At 44.5% G+C, this 22149-nt stretch overlaps 1 protein-coding gene across 1 annotated transcript in view; it reads left to right on the forward strand.

Annotated features, from left to right (window-relative positions):
* The window catches only part of AASS (aminoadipate-semialdehyde synthase), a 568722-nt gene that overhangs the window by 416382 nt on the left and 130191 nt on the right, over positions 1 to 22149 (forward strand). The window contains exon 14 of the mRNA XM_086966854.1: positions 9491 to 9612. Within this exon, the coding sequence (XP_086822980.1) occupies positions 9491 to 9612 (122 nt within the window). The remainder of the gene's footprint in view (positions 1 to 9490; positions 9613 to 22149) is intronic.

Below are 22149 nucleotides of genomic sequence, written 5' to 3' on the forward strand. Positions count from 1 at the left end.
ACATTGCGCGAAGCGTGTCCCATGTGAAGCGTGTCGCGCTTGAGGAAAGTGCCCGATTACATTGAAGCGCTGCAGCTGTGAATTGAAGACCGCACTAAGTGGGAAGTACTCAGTCTCACTGTAAGAAAAAAAGTTCCAAATACATGAAATACAATGGCACAACACAAGTAGAAGAGGGCAAGTCCTGTGGTGATACTGCATGGGAGTTAACAATTGTGAAAAAGGTGGGATAAATATGAAACATTAACCACTTAGAAGCAATGTCTTTTAATGGACACTAACATAAGCCAATAAAAAGCAGTGGGCAGGGTCTAAACCCACAAAGTGAATACATCATGTCTCAAAGACAGTGCATGTGTGTTGCCTAGGCTCAACCTAAAAATGACTTTAAAAAATGGGAGCAGGTCCCACTGGGTGGCCATGTTTAAAGTTATACTTCCATGTTTCCTGTACACCCTTCAAAAGGTTCCACTGATGATCTCGAGCCCCTGGTTTAGGAACCTCTTAGAAATGGGGGCTCTAGTTGGCAGTGGGTTGCACCCTGTCCAAGTAGGGACCCACAATCCTAGTCAGGGTAAATATAGTACACACCAAAATCTTACCTGTGCTCACCCTTGGGTAGCCTGACCTTGATCAGCCAAGCTATACTAAAGATGCAATGTGTAAAGTATGTGTGCATACACCCAGTAATACAGTGAAAACATCACAATAGTAACCACACCAGTTTAGAAAAATAGCCAATATTTACCTCAATATAACAAGATGCAGTGCTTGAGACTCGCGCTGTGGCAGATATTTGGAAGTGCTGCAGTGCCGTCCAGGCCTCAGTTGCAAGTCGCTGTCCTTCCGTTGAGCGGGGACCACGGCTCCGGTACAGGCAGTGGGCGATATCAAAGAGCTGCGCCGGCTTCCAAGTCAGACTCGAAGTTGATGTACTGTTTTCCTCTTGCTTAATACAGCAAGAGCCCAGGAACTGGATTTGGCACCACTTTGTAGAGTATGGCTCTCAGCAGAGGAGCCCAGGAGCTGCAGGTAAAGTCTTTGAGGACCCTGAGACTTCCAACAGGAGGCAAGCTCAAGCCATTTGAGAAACGTTAGAAAGCAGGATGTAAAGAGCAACGTCCAGTCGTCTCACTCCCAGGCAAGAAGCAGTAGACCGCATGCCAGCAAGGCAAAGCAAGCAGCAAAATGGCAGTCCCTCCTGGCAGAGCTCTTCTCCCTGGCAGAATGTCCTCAGTTCAGAAGTGTTTAAAATATATGGTGTCAGAGGTGCAGTACTTATACCCATGTTAGCCTTTGCAGTAGGGTGACTTCAAAGAAGATATTTGTAGTGCAGTGGCTCCAGGCGCACCAGAAAAGGGGGTGGTGATGGACAGAGTATCTGAGTTAAGCAGAACACTCCTACCCAGTCAACAGATCAGGGCTTGATCCATCACCGTTTTTTAGCTCACTGCACCATCCCAGCTCAGAACCTGGCTACATGCAAATTAGTCTGTCCCTGGCCCAGTGCATCATGGGAACAGGGCAGACCAAACTACCAAGCCAATTCTTTTACTGGAAAGGAAACAAGCTTCCGGGGACCGGTTTCTGGCATTACAGCCGTCTTCGGCCCGGCTTGCTTGAATCCTGATGGTGCAGGCGCACTACAGGGGGACATGCTGCTCTTTGTGATGGGACAGGCACAGCCCTATTCAGGTGCAAATGTTGACTCCTCTCTCCACTCTAGCTCAGGAAGACCCATCAACTTGGTAATGGGCCTTCTGGTATGCAGGACGCATCTCAACTACCTTTTGTGTGATTGTCTTGAGTGAATTCACAAAGCCCAACTGTCATCCAACCCAGACGTGTATTCTAGGGACAGGCAGAGGCACTGAATGGTTAAAGTAAGAAAATGCACACTTTCTAAAAGTGGCATTTTCAGACTTGCAATTCAAAAAAACAATTTTACTAAAAGATTGGTTTTTAAATTGAGTCCAGAGACACCAAACTCCAATTTTTCTATCAGCTTCCAATTGCAAGGTATACTTGTTAAATGTTACAAGGCAGCTCCAATCCTAACCTATAGGAGGAATAGGCCTTGTTGTAGTGAAAAAAGAATTTAGCAGTTTTTCACTACCAGGACAAGTAAAATTTAAAGGCACGTCCTGCATTTTAAATGCATTGCACCCTGCCCATCGGACTACCTTAGGGTGCCATACATGTAATAAAAGGCAAGAAGGGAAGGTTTGGGCCTGGCACGTAGGTGTACTTGCCAGGTCCATAATGCAATTATAAACTACACATGCCGGCTCTGCGTTGGCAGGCCTGAGACCAGTCCGAAAGCTACTCATGTGGGTGGCACTGTCATGTATCTTAGTTAGGCCCACGTAGAAATGATGCAATCTTTTACCATGAACACTTTTCTTAAGTTGCCTTCCTTTTCACACAGCAACATTTTACACTCATTTGTGTGTGTGATAATGTTGGACTAGTTTCTCTGAAACTGATTCACTGGCAGATTCCACTTCTCAAGAACGTTATCACGACTCCTTGAACACCATGTACAAGGCCTCGACCCACATTGTGGTGATGTCGTTCTGTTTTTCATTCAGGAGGCGACACGGCTATCTACAGACCACAATGATGCTGGCTTGCCCAGCACTCACAAGGATGCTTTTCATTATAAATAAACAAGCATTTCCAGGTTTAGTTAGAGGAGTGCTCTACTGACATTGGTGAGGTCTCTACACACTGAAGCTTCAACCCTTTCCGTTCAGGTAACTGGGGTTGGATCGTCCAGTACGAGGATTCTTAGCAGAATACACACACACACTCCCTAGACACTTAAGTTAGGGACTGCAGACTAGACGTTCGTCAGATTTTCTATATTGTTTTATATGCATGCATATATACATTGCTTTAGCACAGTGGCAGAACTTTTATTCAGTTCACTGTCCTGGTACTTCTAATAGCTTTCTATTGATCACTGCAGCACTTATAGTCTATACCAGAATCAAGAATCAAGTTGGTTCAATACACATTGAAAAAAGCCCCACTGTGTATTCTTTGTATATTTCGCTGAGAATAAGAGATCACGAGTGACCGAGCAGAAGGGTTCTAGATATGTTAGCACAATTACTGGGGGATCAGGGTGGTCATGTTTAGTGGTTTATTTGATTTGATTTGATTGTGAAATTGATATAGCGCTTGAATGCCCATGGGCGTCTAGGTGCTGCACAGAGGTGTCTGTCAAGATTCCAGTGGAAGAGGGTGAGAACTAGTTTGAGAAAAGCCACGTTTTAGTAATTTCCTAAAGGAGAGTAGAGTTGAGCAATTTCTAATATCTAATGGAAGCGAGTTCCACAGTTTCACCGTATTCCGGATAAAACTGCTTCCTCCCCAGCGAACTTTCTTAGATTTGGGTGTCTGGAGGAGTTTTCTCTGAGCTGAACGTAGATTTCTGCATAGATAATACCAGGTGAGGTGTTGTTTCAGGAACGCAGGTCCTATTCCATGCATAGTTTTGTATGCTAGGCATAAAGATTTAAATTCTGTTCTCTTTTTTACCAGAAGCCAGTGGAGTTTTTTTAAGCCTTGGGAAATGGACTGGAATTTGGGGCTATCCAGCAACATTCTGGCGGCCTCGTTCTATACTCGTTGGAGTTTGAGCATGTGCTGTTTCTGAAGGCCCAAATATAGGGCATTTCCATAATCCAGTCTGGCCATGGCTAAGGCCGTCACCAGTGTTTTTACTGCTTCGGGGGAAATGAAGGTGCGCACCTTCTGGATTGATTTTAGTGTTAGAAAGACCAGAGACAACCTTGTTGATCTGATGTTGGAAAGTTAGTCTGTAATCCAAGATAATTTCAAGATTCTTTACCTTCGGAACTGGGGCTGGAGGAGTTCCCATGCTTGAAGGCCACCAGTTCTGTGACCAGAAAGAGATGTCAGATCCCAGCAGAAGAACCTCTGTTTTGTTACCTTTTAGGCTTTAGGCAGTTTGCACTCATCCATTGGTCTACGTGGGACATACATTGACTAAAACGATCAGCAGTTTACTCCGAGTTGCTTGAGATGGACACCACTATTTGAGTGTCGTTCACGTAGGAGACCAATGAGAAGCCAAACTGCCTGATATTAGCTAAGGGGGTCACTTATAATTTGAACAAGGTGGAACTCAGTGAGGAGCCCTGCGGCACCCCACATGGAAGTGTGCACTGCTTTGAGCAGGAGTTCCCAATCTGAACATACTGAAACCTATTGTTCAGATAAGATTTAATGAGATTTAGAGCAGAATTATTGACTCCCAAATCTAGGAGCCTTCTGATAAGGATGTCATGGTTCACGGTGTCAAAAGCCGCCGATAGATCAAAGAGGATCAGGGCGGCCCTGGCACCAGTGTCCAATATTGATCAGAGCTTCTCTGCTGCTGTAACGGGCAGTCTCCGTGCTGTGCCCTTGTCGGAAACCATGTTGTGAGGAATCCAACAGATCTTCTGAGGACATGAAGGCAGTGAGTTGGGAGTTTAGAATTTTTTTCAAGACCTTATTAGGGAAAGGAATCCTCGCAATAGGTCTATAATTGTTGTTGTGGTCGCTTGGATCTAGATTGGGTATTTTTAGTAGAGGAGGTATTGAGACTGTTTTACATGCATCTAGAAAGATGCCTGACCTGATAATCTCATTAAAGAGTATGCTGAGTTGCTTGCTAATGCTTTCGTATGCAAGATGGAATATTTTAGGAGGGCATAGGTCTAAGGGTGCTCCGGATTTTGTTGATCTCACTACATGCGAGATCTGTTCTGCGTTCGGTGGAACTAAAGAATCCAAAACATTAGCTGAGCACGAAGGAGTAATGATGGGTGTGTCAGCTGGGAGGTCAGTGCCCTTGTCTGAGAGGGAGTCAAAAATGGATAGCACTTTGTCCTTAAAAAACCGTGCAAGTTGGTTACAGAATGCCACACTGCTACCCTGTAATACTGGTTCAGGTAATTTGACTAGTTCCTTCAAAGTTGCAGATAGTACTTTGCTGGAGTTACCTGCCTGCCGGATTTTCTCTGAGAAATACCTACTTTTCTTATCCAAGATAATTTTTTTGTAGGTGCTCAATGACTGTGCATATAAAGTTTTCTCAGCTTTGTAGTCGTTTTTTCTCCAGCGTCTGTCAGCTTTTCTGCAGAGTTGCTTCTGCCTGCGAAGAGTTTCACAGAACCAGGGTTCAGATTTTTTATACGCATGCTGGTGAACCTTTTTCTGGAGCTAATGGATTTGCTGCAGTTTGAACCCAACTGGTGAAACTGTCAGTTGACAGATTTACTAGTTTTGAAGATGCTAGTGCAGATTGAATCCACTAGGGGCTGATATTCCTCCAGTTACGTCCTTTAATTACCCTATGGGGAATATGAGGGTGAGGGATGTGGTGGCTGGTAGTTACTGTGAACAAGATGGCCTTGTGATCTGACCATGAGATTGACAAAACCTCTTGTACTTTGCCAGAATCAGTTGCTAACCGATTATGTTTAGGGGTACTCATGGTGGCACTGTGAGCTAGCTGGCCTGTAGAACAACATATCCTGAGGGGGTGCCTAGAATCAGTCTGGCACCATCCCAATGGTTATGATGTCCACAACTGCGCAGTTCCTACTGCTGAGTAGAAAATACAAGATAGCACAATCTGTGATTCAAGCCCACTAGTAGCGGTTTATTTACAGGTCCTGAGCGCACACACTGCATTAGGGACTTATTAGTAAATCAAATATGCCAATCATGGTGAAACAAAATACCATTCCATTTTAGACACAGACCACATGCGCTTTAGCACTGGTCAGCAGTGGTAAAGTGTCCAGAGACCTAACACCAGCAAAAACTAAGTTCAGCACACAGTCAAAAACAGTTAGAAGCAAAGCGACAGGGGAAGCAATGCCAAAAGATGCCAGGTCTAACAGGCCCTCACCTCCCTGATCCACTCCTGTTTGTGGTCAGGTTGCCCTACCCGCATAGCTTGGATCAATGTTGTCAATCAGTTAATGAAAGGGCATGGGAATGGCCAACATACAACTTTACTACTGGCTGCCCAAATGCTGGTTATAAATGAGACGTTGAGTGGAGGCTGGGACAATCTGGCATACCAAGCAGAGCTCTCCTTACTTGGCTTGCGTAATGTGATGGGTATTTTTAACAAAAAACAGTGGTTTGTGGTGGCCTGAAAAGGTCCTGGTAAAGTTGGATATGACTATGTTACTTGAATCAATCCTGGGAGAAAGCTTTTTTGTAGGGTAACATATAAATGAATACTTTATTATGTTTTTTATATACAAATATTTCAGGTGCTCACAATGGTGACAAAGTGCTTAGAGTGACTGAGTTATTTTTTTTTAGCTAAAACTATATACAGAGTGTCACAAACAAGGGTATATTCCACAAAATTATATACAGTAAGGTAGGGGAATTTCCTTGATTGGGTCGACGGCGTTCCGATCTAGACAATTTTAGATCATCATCAGGACATGGTGAGCTTTCCTGAAACAGTATTAAAAATTAGGTAATTTTAGTACTATGTCTTACATAAATTATTTCTTAACATAGTGGTATAGTGCTCCCAGTGGCATATAAAACATGCACATTGTTCATAATTTAATAGGGTTGGCAAACGTGAATTGACGCGCTTTTTGGATCAATTGATTTAGTTTAAGGTACATGCGTGGGTGCGCGCTATTTAAAGGAACGTGGCTTACTTAAAATGATGAAGGTAATTGAGGGGTTCGCGGGGAGCACTCCTGATATCCTTATGTTTATCCTCCTATTCTATTGGTGCTGTGACTGATAAGGGGCGTCAATCCTTTGAATCATATGAGTTTAGGCCAACAGAAGTGTCAGTCCAGTCACGCACTGTTCATTTAGTGATATACAACACCTTCTGATTTTTTACAACGTAATCAAAAATTAATCAAATACTTTTCATTGATTTATTTGTTTCTTCATTACTCAATATAATTCATGTTATGTGTCACATGTTATTCAACTATCATTTTTCATTATAATCATACTACATATTCACTTTGATGATCACATTTACTACGAATAAATCACAACCACATTTTCAATTCATAACACATCTTGGTCGCATGCCCAATGCATTTCGGCACTGTCAGTGCCTTCCTCAGGGGCTATCACTTGTAAATGTTCTGGCTCAGCATCTAAGATCAATACTTTTCTGAGGTTGGTCGGCGTATGTGCTGTGGTTATAAGTCTTTACTTTGGACCTGTGATCATAATTGTTCCATATATCTAAAGATACGGCCGTCTCACGTCTTAACTGTGGTTTCTTTGGTCGTTCGCTCACAGTTCGTGCAGAGTAGATCTAGAAACGGCAATGAGATTAAATTAAAAACCATAGTACTATTTGGAGGCAATGCTTAAGGCGTGTGTTAACAAATGTGAAACCATTACCAATTATTTGTACATCGTCCCGGCGGGAGCTGGGGACAAAACGAAGAAATTATTAGAACTAAGCCATTAATGGGATCGGGCGAGTCACGAGAGTAAGCTCCTAAATGGAACCGGAGCATTCTATTTCTTAGGGGGTACACTTACTGGATCACCACGGTCCGCGGTTCAGATGTGTCTGCCTCGCTGCTCTGGCGTTTGGTTCTAAGGGTTTGCGCGCGTACTGGTATTTACTTCCCGGTATACCAGTACGTGCGCAAACCCTTCGAACCAAACGCCTTAAGCATTGCCTGCAAATAGTACTATGGTTTTTAATTTAATCTCATTGCCGTTTCCAGATCTACTCTGCACGAACTGTGAACTACCTTAGCTGCCATACCTCAATCAGTACCACAATACTATCGGTAAATCCTTTATAAAAATCTTTGTTCGCCTATAGGTTTCCACCTATAGTCCAAAACTAATCCTTTGTTTTGCTCACAGATTGTGATTCAAATGCAAAAACAAGAGGACGTTGAACGCTAAACCAAGATTAATAAATGGTCTAACCTTGACAATAATTGACACAGTAAGTTCTCAAAAAGCGACCATTGTGTACCTCCACGAGGATCACTATATAAATGATTTATTCCTTTCCTTTGTTTTCCATGCTCTCAGATCCATCCACTGAGGCGTCTGAATTTCGAATCCCTTACTCTGATAGAAATTAAATTCAGCCATCATATTAAGTAAGCCACGTTCCTTTAAATAGCGCGCAACCACACATGTACCTTAAACTAAATCAATTGATCCAAAAAGCGCGTCAATTCACGTTTGCCAACCCTATTAAATTATGAACAATGTGCATGTTTTATATGCCACTGGGAGCACTATACCACTATGTTAAGAAATAATTTATGTAGGGACATAGTACTAAAATTACCTCATTTTTAATACTGTTTCAGGAAAGCTCACCATGTCCTGATGATGATCTAAAATTGTCTAGATCAAAACGCCGTCGACCCAATCAAGGAAATTCCCCTACCTTACTGTATATAATTTTGTGGAATAAACCCTTGTTTGTGACACTCTGTATATAGTTTTATCTAAAAAAAATTCACTCAGTCACTCTAAGCACTTTGTCACCATTGTGAGCACCTGAAATATATGTATATAAAAAACATAATAAAGTATTTTTTATATGTTACCCTACAAAAAAGCTTTCTCCCAGGATTGATTCAAGTAACATAGTCATATCCTACTTTACCAGGACCTTTTCAGGCCACCACAAACCACTGTTTTTTCTTAAAGATACTTCAACCCCAGGTTTAACTTATGGGGTACCCTTGTTTTCCATAACTAATGTGATAGGTATGCAATATGGCAATTCCGTTCCTCTGTGACTCCCAGATGTTACATGGGGGATTTTTATGAATTGTCACTTGGCACTATGCTGCATTGGCTAGGACAACAATTTGACTGACCAAACTCCATTATGAAAGGGGAAATTGCTACATCACACTGACAAGTAAGAGGGCTTTGCAAAATGGGACAAAATTGGCATTACGAACTTAGGAGGCATATGCGAGTAACACTTCTGATCAGTTAGGTACCTGCAACCCTTTTCCTAGTATCTATGGTGCGTGACTTGCGTTCCCTGTCTCGTTCAAGGCAGCTCATTTAAAGGAGTGGGTTCTATACTGTAGCATCGATGATGCTGCTGCGGTAGTTCCCAAAAGCTTTTGTGGTCAGATGCCAATTCACACATAATTGTTTCTACTCAAATGCTGTGTCTCTTCGGTGGAAGGTCTGAGATGGTCATATTTTTCAAATTGTCCAGCAAAATGTGCCATGAATTACGCAGGTATAACCTGTGATTGTGGCATATGATTGCCAACCTTGGCAAAAGGTGTGCTGCTTGCTCAATTGAGGATTTTTGTTTCTAAATATAAAGGTCCAAAGTTTAAATCTTGCATGATAGCAGTTAAATTGTAAACTTTACAGACTGGACTTGTAAATGTTTTTAAAAAATTGTGTAATCCACAGTTGCAGAGCTTGTAAGTATAATGCTGACTTCTTATTTTAGGGAGCACGCACAGCTGTTGGTCATGGGTGCAAAGAAGAAAATCCTGGTTCTCGGTTCTGGGTATGTCTCCGGTCCGGTCATTAACTATCTTACAAGAGATCCGAATGTGGAGATCACCGCGGGTAAGCAGTCTTTCTTCAGTATTTCCAGTGGCGATTGCCACAAACAAAGAGTAATGGGGCGGGTGGAGGAAATACGGGAGGGGGGTCACACGAGGAGGGGTTGGTGGTGTTTGAAATAATATATATTTTTTTTAAATGTGCCTTTAGTCGCCAGCTGCCTCACCACATCTCCTCTTCCTGGTCCCAGCAGCCCTTGGGACAGACTCCCATCCAATCCCCGTGCTGCAGAGCAGCGTGGGAATTGGCCTGCGCGGGCTAGGAGGATGCTCCGCTCAGGCCAGGGAGTAGGAGGGGGTTTCTCCAGTCCAGCTGGTTAATGCAGCTAGGCTGGAGAAACCTAAGTGCCCATGTGTGTTTTAGTCAGCCTGAGGCAGCCGGCCAAACACACATGCACGTCACACTACTCCTCCCCCTCGCCTCAGCCCCGCCCCTCCCTACAGCGCTGACTCAAGGCCGGCAAATTAAAAATAAAACAATATATTTAATTTGCAGACTGTGAGCCAAACAGTTGGGCAACGCTCCTCCACCTTTGCAGAGGAACCGCCGCTGAGTGTTTCAAGACAGAACATTTAGTAGGTCTTGTGTTAGGCAACGGTGCACTGTTGAAATGCCCCCTTGCATGGTCCAACATTTACGATATTTTATATTTAATTCACTCTATGGAGAATGTTGAAAAAGTTATTTCAATAAGGGCAGTATTTATACTGTTGAGACGAAATTATATAAGTTTCAGTAGCATACAAATCAGTGAAGTTAAATTGCCTCTCTTAAAATTTTAATGAACATGGATTTACCAGAAAATATGGCACACATTAAACCGAAGTTCAGGTCCAAACTGGAGACAGACCTGTTACAGAAACTGCAGCCTTATACAAAAAATACTTTAAAAACCTATAAAATCATTCTTGTGATTTTTATTTTGGCATAATCCCCTGGAAATTATTATTAGACCAAAGTACTGTTGCCTATCATGACAGCTTGGTGTGATCCCCATCAGTCTACATTGTCCTCCATCAGAGGCGAATTGCAGGCCGTAATTTTGCAGTAGTCTACAGGGACTGCAACAGAATTACTTGCTTAGGGTCTGTTCTGATTTTCTGAATAGTCCAAACACATGGCCTTATTCTTTTATGGTTGAAAAGGGTGTCCGTCTTAAGACGATTCTCTGTTTACAGTTATCTGTTCTACAACTTTTTTATTGATTTTAACAACAGTGTCACAAATAAAAACAAAATGTCATGAAAATAAACAAATCTACCCGATCTCAGACCCTCCCCCCCCCAACCACCGCCCACCACGTTGTGGACCCCATTTCAAGGCTGAACTCCAACAGTGGAAGACAGCCCATAATAATCCCCCCATTTACCCCAGATCTTAGAGAATTTCTGTGGGGACCCCGGTCTACATAATTTGGTTTCTCTGTTAGGCACACCAGTCCAAGGCGGCACACTACAACTGCAATTTCGGCGAGTCGGCCATTTCCAGGATTGTGCCATGTCTTTTTTGCCGACCCGGGCTAACGATTGCAATCTTTTGTTTAATGTTGTAATGACGTACGTGCCTTGTGGTCATCCAGTGTCCGTTTTTGGTCTTTTGTGCTATGTGTTGGGGTATTTCTGGCAATTTTTTTATATGCCCTTAATAGTGTCTGTTCTGCTTAGCGGCATTAAAAAACAAACAATAGATTTTTTTTGCAACGTTATTTTTTTTTTTCGTACCAAATGCAAGATTTCTATTCCATTTAACCCCATTTTCTAACTGTTTATGTTCTTTTGAATAGCTCCATTTAGGTGACTCACATAGGAGTTGCTCTGCCCACCTTCCATCATGTTTTTTGTTCAACACCCTCCACTTTTATGCTGCTATAAAAAATCTCTTCTAGCTATGCTAAGTCTAGGTAAAGATTGAACATTACAGAAGACCATCTTCTTCAGTAGGTTTGGTGTCCATTTGTCTTTGGATGCACTGACATTTCTATTCCTGTTGTTTGTTTTAATGTACACTGTTTTACAGTCACCTAGAGAATACAGTTGTGATGTAAGTTGAGAACTTGACACTTTTGTTTCATGTGAATGCATTTGTCTACTGTGAGGATTGCTTTATACTATATGGTATGGTTGGGCGACCTTACCGGGTATTCAACTCCTGATACCATATTGGGTGTAGTCAGGCTCGTTTGTAAAACCTCTAGCTCAACCCTCTGTAGCTGTGGCCTCGAGCAGCAAGGCTTTAACAAAGGAACTAGTGTAAAACATTTCGAAGCACCAAACAATGAAAAAATGAAAGTTACACAACACAAAAGAAAGCAAACACGAATTTATAAAAAATAAACAATAGATTATATTTTTTTATGAACTTTTAGACACCAAAATGAGCAAAATCCACCAGAGGTTTCTGCAGATACAGATTTTTTAGTAAAATAAATGTCTCAGCTTTTCAGTCCAAAATGCAAACTAGCATTGGTAACCGTAACCGTGTGCTCAGCTACTCCGGCCCAGAATGGGTGACCAAGTCCAACAGGGAAAAGGTCAGGAAGGACAATGAGGAGTGTGTTTTCAGTTACCTGGTTATCAAAGTAGTTTCAATTCCAGTTCCACACTCAAGCTTGCCATAGACTTCAGTGGAGTGGTCCTGATGCTGAGGATTTTAAAAGATGCTCTGGGTGCTGTGTAGTCAGTGTGTGCCTTTCTGGGGATATTCCTTGGTCCACGGATAAGTTAGGGTGACTTTGGCCAAAGCAGTTGGAGTCCCTCGAAATCCTCTTTGAGTCAATACAAGCCCAGCAGCAACGGGGCTACCGATCTCCTGTCACAGGATGTCTAGCGGTATCTTTGGATGAGGGATAGTGTTCATCTTTAGTGACCAATCTGGACTCTGGCAAATCTCCTGAGTCCAGCAGACACAAGTGCAAAATTTGAGTCTACATTGCAGGTCTTCTTGGCTGCATGTCCGTGGTCAGCAGTTATTGTGACCCTGGAGCGGGATTAGAGGTCAGCCTACTGACCCCTGGAGTGGCTCAGGAGCAACTTTGCCTCAATGCCAGACACCACAGGCACAAGGAGCAGCAGGTGTAGTCCATCTTTGGGTCAGCCTGTCTTGCCAGGCCCAGGGGTCGGCAGGGCAGTCCTGCTTCAGTCCTCTCTCCAGTCGAGATGTTATCTCAGGTTCAAGGTGGCAGGAGTGCCATATTTATGCCCAAAAAATACCCTGGGGTAGTGATGCTGTCCTTAGCCAAGGGGCTCCCGGAATCCCTCTCGCCCTATGGAGACTTCTGGCTATGTGTGGCACGTAGCAGTCCCAGAGTGCACTATTCTGCCCACTCTCCAGATGTCTGAAGCCTTCCTCGGATGTTAGTAGCTTGGTAGCCCACCCTAGAGATGAGGCTAGTTGTGGGCTACACGCCCATGGAAAAAACGATTTGGAAACTGGTTTCAACTCTCGGTCCCACCAGTAGCCCTTTTACCTAACGAGTATGATTTCCATTTGCCCGCAATAGGCAGCTTTCACTTTGAAGGTTGCCTTTTGGGCCAACACCCTCTTTGGCTTCCTACAAGTGGGAGGTAGCACTTACCTCAGTGGCAGGCCTCTATTGTTTCCTAGCCTGGTCATCATTCACACTACTCCATAGGAGGGCAGAAGGCTGTTCGGGGGCCAGCAACTACATAGGGCCAGAGGACTAACTGGACAACAGAGCAGCAACTTTCTAAATGTTTTTTTTCTTTTAAAGTGACATTAAAGTTGGCCTCAAGCACCAAGTCCGGTTTAATGCCATGATTAATTTAATCTCTTGAAGTACCCATTTTAGTAGCCCCATTCAGAAGTTAGCAGATATTACTGAGATGTCAGCCTGTAAGTCTGTATTAGCCAATTTTGCTACTAGCTTTTCCAGAGTAAAAACAACAATTTGGAAGTTTTACTGTTAGGACATATTAAAGTATATATCCCACTTCCTAATAGACAGTTCCCTGCCTTAGGACTCGAAAAGCCTTCCTTAGGGGAAACCTAGATATATTGTTAAGTAAAGTGGGAGCTTTGCCATGTAATTTTAAATGGCAAAGTCGAACTAGCGGTTTTAAAACTGCTCTTCCAGGCAGCAATGGCAGGCAGGGAGCCATTTTGTACTTTGTCACCCTAGTTTGGCACAATCAGTGCTGCAGCCCTGGGTGGACACTCTTCCTTACACACCCTGGGCACCCTTGGTACCATATGTTAAGGACATATAAGTAAGTCAGCTTATGCCAATTTGGGGTAGCCGATTCAACATACATTTTGTAGTGGGTCAGAATACTGGCACTGAAGTTTTGTTAGCAGGCCTCAGTACACCAGGCCACATGGGGGCAAAACAGTGGGAGGGGAACCTGCAAAAACCCTGTTTCTTCACAAACAGTTTGAAATGGGAAAGGTCTTGATCAGTTGTCTAATTGTCCTATGGTTTCCCTGTTGATATGTTTTTGGCACTCAACTATTGATATGTGTCCTTCCATTGATTCTAGTGAGCTGAATCGTGCAAAATTAAAAAAATAAAAGTACCCAGAACTACTTCTATTGGAATGACTTAGCTGAGAAAGCCATTAAGATATTAAATAACAGCTCTGGTTTATCATGCAGACCATACCAAGTAGTTAATATTGTATACCGTTGTTTTAGGTAGCATGGTAGGGGCTTTTCATTAGTTGTACTTGGAAATGATTAAGCACTTCTTCTGGTGGTCGGTTGAACATACAGATTTTAAGTCTTATATAGGGTATGGTCCAGTATATGCTCAAGTTAAGTCATCCAATTTTCCAAGTGGCTGGTCAAGGAAAGAGCCTGGTTGAAAGGATGATGGCCACTCTGTCGCTGAGCTCTCAAGGTGGTCTGCTTTTGCTTGGCCCCATGTATTTGAAACAACAAATTGTCTACATCCAGATGCAGGCCCACAATTCTATCATGTGGGGTACTGGCTCTGACCTCTGAAGGGACTTCCCGCCTGATTCACTCATCTAACTCCTTCCGGACTGCTGCCATGAGGCGATTCATTCCCCCTGTTTCATTTCTCAGAGCCACTTAGCTGGGCTGCATCCCAATGAAGAGCTACAGTAAGCAGCCCCCTCCTTCCCATTACCACTATTCAAGAGGCTTTGATCCCAGTGATAATCAGTTCGCAGAAGACCAATTCAAGCAACACTGAAGGAGCATAGGCAGCACAATACCGCAAAGAGATCTGTGGGAGATGTGAGAGGTACTTTGGGCTACAACCCAGCCAACTTGCATTATTGTAAATGTAAATGTAAATGTATAGGCATTTATATAGCGCACTACTTACCCGTAGGGTCCCAAGGCGCTTCGACCGCTGCGAAACCCTTCCTGGCTTCCCTGAGAGATGGTCCCTTAATGGGTATCTCCAGGGTGAGACCAGGCATCCCCGGCGGTCTGGTGGGGCCGTTAGTGAAGATGAGGCAAGCTAATGCCCAGAGTTGCCGAGTGTGATCGCTGATCAGAGTGGGCACCGAGGCGAGAGAACTATCGAGTCCGCTGACCCTGGTCCAGAAACCTGCCGCGCCGGGAATCGAACCCTGGTCCCGGGCCGTCCTCTGCTCTCGGGTCTGCCGCCTCTAACCAGTGAGCCACACTACTTCACATTATTGTGCCCATATCATGCCAGCTCTTTCTGTGAATGAGCCTATGTTACAGGAGACTAAGTAGAGTAATTGCCTGAAAATTAGATCAACTGGTGGCAGCAATTCTCTGACACTGGAAGCGCCTGCATATGCATGTTGCCATCTGCTAGCAGCAACTGGAACTGCGTCGTCAATCTTTGACAACCTGCTCACTGGTTCACACAGATTATTCTACAGCTGTAGTTCACTTGTACAGTCTGTTCCTCCCATCTTAGACTGAAAACAAGCTGCAGATGGGGCTAATGGTGATGAATAATAGTATTGGGGATGAGCTATAACCATGGAGAGATTATCGATGAAAGATTCCTGAACTTTGTAATGGATCCCTTTCTCACTGACAGGCTGTCACCTCCACTGGCATAGTCCAAATCAGTGTTGATAATTACACCATTTGCAGTAGGATTGTCACCATTGGCCTTAAACCCCATATGGTCCCACTCCTTTGAGATTCTAAACTCAATACCATTGAGAATTTGCAGGCCTCTTTTCCCCCACACCCATATTAATCTCAAACCTCTGATCAGAATTCTACCTTGATACTAACTTCAGTACATTGGATCAGTGGCAGTGCTATCTAGGTCACATATATTAAATGTCTCAGCAGATACTAGTCATTTCCTGTTTTCAAGGGCTACTAACCAGGAGTTACTCTTCTCTGAGATGCTGTCTGGCTCCAAACTAAAGATTACCTGCGGTCACACTAGATTCCATTGCAAAGGAGGTTTCGCTCATCAGCTGCGAAATGGGCAGGTTGGAGCTAAAGACCTCAGAAATGTCCAAACAAATAACGTTTATATGCTTGGACCTCATATTGTTCTATTCCAAACCAGACTCTTTTAAACGACGACTCCAAGCAATGGAGGTGAAGTTGGACAACACCACTGACTAAGATCAAAAGCTATGGCATCTCAAATGAAAATTTACATCAAACAGACACCACAACAAAAAAAGAGTCCACTGGGTCTTCTTTATTAAGAAACACAGTGTGCTGCCTCAAAGCAGTATGACGTCTGTATATGCTATGATACAAGCATTGACTACCAGTCACGGATCAGGATGCTGCACCATTCCAGCCCAGGTGAAGTTGTTTCAATAACTTTTCCTTTGTCTTCCTCTTTCCCATCACAGAAAGATAGAATAGCAGGACTACATGAGGGAAGGCTAGTGTTGAAAGGAGGTTGAGATCAGTCATGCAGAAGGCCCCAATCGTGGGTGGCTGTAAGTTAGGTGGCAGAAACATGTTGACTTTAAAATAGGATTTGCATTACGCAAAATCCTTAAGACAGTGATTTTACCTATGGGGTCGGAAAGTCAAAGAATAAACATAATACATGCCATTTTTAACCTGAATATGTCTCAACTACTTTTCCCTTTAGGGAGGTGGTTCACTCTTTGACATAAAAGTATTATTCAACTTCTTCAAGAGCTACAGAGATAGCCCACTGTCAATTTGATATGGAAACACAATGAATAGGAACCTGATGATAAAACATGCCTTGGTGCGCGAGAGTTGATGTCCTTTTTGAGGAATATTCTTCTCTAGGGAGTGTCTAGTTTAACTTTACAATGCACCAGTTCACACACTGTCTCTTAATGAAGAGAGCCCAGTGGACTCTTTTTTTGTTTTGAGTTGTCTGTTTGATATACATGGTCTGTGTTCGTAGGATGTAACTTTTCACTCCTCCCCTGTTTTGGGTAATTTATAGAGAAAGTCCTGGATCTGGAAGACTGTTCCTGCAGGGACAATGTCAGGTTATGTGGTATTCCAGGGAAGCTAGAAATGGAGACTGATGGGGTTTTTGGGCACTTTCAACCTGCACCACCACATCAACACCTATGCAGAGCATCTGATGTTTCAGATTGAGCACAAGATACAGCTAGGGAAGGCCAGCACAAAGAAATTACCACAGCTGAAATTGTGTTTTCTGTACCATCCACTCACCAGGATGATGCTTCAGGTATCCAGAAAACAAAATGTCCCATTTCGACTAGATGGAATGTCTGTCTTCTTAACTACAAATTTCTCTGATGAGATGAACTTGAAGTGGAAGAAATTCCTTGCACTTGAGCCACACTTGCAGATGTGGGATATAAAGCATGGCCTCTCAGAACCTGCTACTGTGATCTTTACAGTGCAAGGTGGGATTACAAAATATTGTAAACTTGACTGTCTGGAGGACATCTTGAACTCGCTCTCATGTATCATCATAGACATCTCAATCGACCCTCAGCAGCTGCCCAGATTATCTGGCCCTCGGCCATCATACTCCTTTGAAATCTGAGATTTTCCAAAACTCCTGTCTTCCAGGCTGAGGTTGCTTAGACTAGAAGGTTCTCCACTTCATTGGGAAATCCTTGAAGGATTAGGCCATAACCGCTGCTGATCAATAACAAAAGTGTTAAAATTAGACCTGCCTAGAACAGGACGGTCTAGGTCTTGTATCTCCGATCCTGAATCACTTGGCGAATTAACTAAAATGCTCGCAAGTTATACTTGGACCTGGCCAGCAGAGGTCCAGGTCTCCTTACGGATGTTATATCCTTTTCTCGTAGTAGTTGAACACCTCTGGGGCTTTCGTTTCTTGAGGATTCCTAAGGCAAATAAAAATTTTTGTTTCGTTTCGTTCCATGATCTGTTGCGGGAGGAACATTTGACTTGTTATGGAGTGTCATGTCAATGTACATATGATCTCACCTCTTCAGGGGTTCCCTTATAGGCAGTTATTGACAATGCATTGAAATTATCTGGCTTGGTGCCTAGGAAGGCCACAGACCGAAGGATTGATAGGGGTCTTTTCTCGTATAAGGCCCCCCCTTAATATTGCATCACTTTGTGGTCTGTTCTTGGCACCACAGAACTTATCTGCACTACCACTTCAGTCAGCAAAACTGAAGACGGATTGGGTGGGGACTGTTGTCAGTAGCAACCGTGTATGGCCTACCTCAGGATGAATGATGGCTCCACCAATTACTCTGAATCGTGTATATGGCCTCCCAAATTAGGCATTCTTTCTCCAATGTGGTGTAACAAACTTGGAGAGACCCTGACGAAAAGAAACCATTTGCCAAGTAAACAACAAGTGACATTGCATGAGTAGTGTGGACCGTCTACGACAAAAAAATTGCACATCTTTTTATTCTTACCCCCGCTACTAACCGACTTTGCTCTAACCCGTGTGACAATGAGGAGACAATTAGAATTTAGCGATAGTTCCTCTTCTGGATAAGTCGGGCCTTATTGATCATTGTAATACAATGTAATCCTATGTTTAATCACAGCTCCCTAGATATACATAGACTACTGCTCCCCATATTATTCATAATCCTACAGGCACAAGAGTTTCACATTGTCTTTGTCTGCCATAGCATCAAGATTTCTACCTGACATTGTTTCCCCTACGAAAATGGTGGTATCTTTTTTTAGAAGAATTGTCTGAGCTTCATGCCACGATGAGCTTGTAGGCTCTGAGAATGATAGGACTTCAGCTGCTGATTGCCATTGTTCAGTTGCTCAGATTTCCGCCTGGATTTCTCTCATCGACCTCAAAATTGTAATCTCATTTTATGCGCGCTGTATTATTGATCATTTAATCAATCAGTAGCTGACTCGCGTGGACTTCCTTCAGCAGGGCTTGTCAATTCTGTATTCAGTTTGTTTCAAGCTAAGCTTCTTGTCTTTGCTACTTATTCTCAACATGATCCTAGCACAGTTCTGACTGTCTTGCTGGATCAAACATTTGTATCAGAAAAAATATGCTCTTTTTATCTCTTTTGAGGATGTCTGTAATTTGTGGTGCTGTAGAGAAGTTACTTTCCTCTGATTCTTGAAATCCATTTTTTACTCTTCCTTCTATTTGATTATTTTTATACTTTTCGGAGGAAAGCCAGACTAATTGGAGGAGGTAGTATATTACAGATCATTCAAGGTGCAGTCCTGTTCCAGAAAGAACTATGCACTTTATTACCTCACCTCCCTACTAGAGCTTTAAACTATGACTTTTCTGCGCAACGTTCTCTTTATTCAAGTTCAGAGCACAGCTGTGTTCAATCACACCAAATATTACACACTTACTTTCCTTTGGGTCATTGGATAGAGTTGTGGCAGAGGCGCTTGCTGTCCATAGATGCAATGGTGGCCCGCTTTTGAAAGCACATGGTGATTGTTGCTTGCATTTGTTGGTTCTCTCATCTAGGAGGTATTGTTTGCTCACTGTTCCTTCATAAAGTCCAGCATACACTTTATATTGGAATCTGACAAAACAATCATTGTTGCAGCTCAGCCAGCCTCTTCTGGTCAGGTGTTTCCTGTTCCATTGCTACACAATGAGTCTGAGAGCAGTGTGAGAACTGTCTCTCATCGTGTCGCCTCTCTTCTGGCCTGTTCTGTGCTTAAGCTGCTGTGGTCTTTGCCAATCCATTTTCTTGCACAATACAAGTTTAAGGTATACCTCCACCGCTCCAGTATAATTGTTTCAGTCCTGCAAGTTCTAATTGTGTTGACCTCAGTTCTATAATATCCACTCATGAGTGCTTCAGTCCTTCAACGTTTGCTTCAGTAACCTAAGATGGAAAATAAAGAGCTAGTGTAGGAAGCTGGTTCTGTATATACTATACCAAAATGAGGTAAAGTGCGCACATAGTACAGTGGAACCCCAAAGGTAGGCAGAGGTAAAAGTAGTTCTGTAGTAGGGGATCTCTGTGTATAGTCATAATCTAGTGAATAGTCCCGCCCATGTGCGTGGACCCCGGAGCAATCAAAAATAATCTCTTAAAGTGTCGAAAAAGTGCAGAACTGCACAGACACTGAAGAGAGAATTTATAGACATATAATGCAGCCTATAAACAGGCCACACTGTCCATTACTTCAACTAGAAATTCCACCAAAAATCCACAAAACAGCAAAGCCTGTCCAGATTTCCTTTGTTTTCAGCAAAAAAACCCTCTGGAATGATAGAGAGGAATACATGGACAGACAAGCCCCATAGGCTGCCATTATGTGGCTCAGAACAGGATACTGTGCCTTTAAGAGAACTTTCCAGAACTTCACAGTATCCCAGAATGCCCTGCAGGTCCCTCTTACTTTCAGTTCTTTTTTCCGGCTCCTGCTAGCAGGACCCTGGAGCATTGAGCTCTCCCTTTTGGGACTTATTTGGTGTTTTTTCACTATTTTTTCACAGATTTAGTACTTTATTGTACTGTGGGGCTTTTCTTCTTGGTTTTTCTCACTCTGTTTTGTCGAATTATGCCTGCATTGTTTGACAAATGCCCGGAGTGCTCCAGGAAAAAGGCCAGGTCGGATCACTATGAGGTGTGTATCCTCTGCCTTCCAGCTTCTCATGTTCCAGAGGAGTGTGTCATCTGCCAAGGCTTCTCTGGAAGGACCCTGAGGGAAAGGAAGAAGATCAGGCTTCAGGGTCTCGAAGAAAGAAGACTGAAGGCACAAGGTGGGTCTGAAGGGGATCCTTCTGCCCATGCTGAGGCCTCTGGGGGGCTCCCCAGGGGCAGGAAGGCCAGCAAACGTCACCATTCTCCGCCTGGGTCCATTGCGCCCACTACGGCGTCGCGAGGCATGACTGCGGTGTGTTCCCCATCGTCGGAATCGAAACGACGTCGACGCTCGGCGTCGAGGGATATCACTAGACCTTCGAAGTCCCCGGTGACTGTTTCATCGTCGTCCTCGTCGATGTCGACGTCGAGCAATCGACGTCGACGAGCCCGGCGTCGGCGCTCGCCGTCGAGGCGATACCGCCGCTCGCCGTCGGCCAAGAGGAGGCGGAAGTCGTCGTCGAGGTCCTCGCTGGCGAGGTCGCCGTCGAGACCAAGGTCGCCGTCGAGGCACAGGAGGTCGCCGTCGAGGCACAGGAGGTCGCCGTCGAGGCACAGGAGATCGCCGTCGAGGCACAGGAGGTCGCCGTTAAGGCGCCGAGGATCGCTGTTGAGGCACCGAGGGTCGCCGTCGAGGCACCGAGGGTCGCCGTCGAGGCGCAAAAGATCGCCGTCGAGGCACAGACGGTCGCCGTCGAGGCGCGGAAGGCGTTCGACGCCGAGAAAGAGACGCTCGACGTCCAGGGGTCGACGCTCGCCGTATGGTCGCCGTTCTTCGACGCCGAAGAGTGGTGGAAGGAGGCCTGACGCTGTGGGTGGCTCGCCTACTTCCCAGGCTGGAGGTGAAGGGGGTTCTCCGCGCTCGGTGTATTCCGAGGTGTATACCCCTTCGGGGAAAGTGACTCCCCCTCCCCCGTTACAGAGGGGTCCCCCTCCGAGGACGCCTACTACACCTCCGTTGCCTCCACCGCAACCCGGACTAGGGTTGCCTGAGAAGCCTCCTCCGGTTCCGCCAAGGTCGACATCATTACCTAAGTTTCCGACGCCACCCAAGGGAACGCCTAAACCGAAGGCTCCGTCCAGACCCAAGTCACCCGCTCCGGTGGATCCGGTTGATCGTCCTTGGCCGAGGAGGTCCCGTTCACGCTCCGGACGGAGAGGTAGATCGAGGAGTCGTCATAGATCCTCCACCAGATCGAGGCGTCGCCATAGGAGGCGGGGGTCTAGGTCCCGCACGGACTCCTACAGGACCCATTCCTACTCACCGACCTTATGGGACTCTCCTTAGACCAGGATTTCCCCAGTGGATGACATTGCCACGTTCCAGGAGGTTCTCCTGAGGGGGGCTGCGAAGCTGGGGATCACGGTGACGGCTCCAACACCCACGACGTCCGTGATCTTCGAGACGCTACACAAAAAGCACTTGTCTCGCCCTCTTCTGCCTCTGATGCCTGGATTGAAGGAACCTGCGGAGGAGCTGTTCCTCACGCCAGCGGTGGTGAAGGCCGCTCCGTCCCGGCTGTTAAAGAAGTGCAGGGCCCCGGATTCGGAC

The sequence above is a fragment of the Lissotriton vulgaris genome, chromosome 1_1 (genome assembly GCF_964263255.1).
Source record: "Lissotriton vulgaris chromosome 1_1, aLisVul1.2, whole genome shotgun sequence".
Classification (NCBI taxonomy): Eukaryota; Metazoa; Chordata; class Amphibia; order Caudata; family Salamandridae; genus Lissotriton; species Lissotriton vulgaris.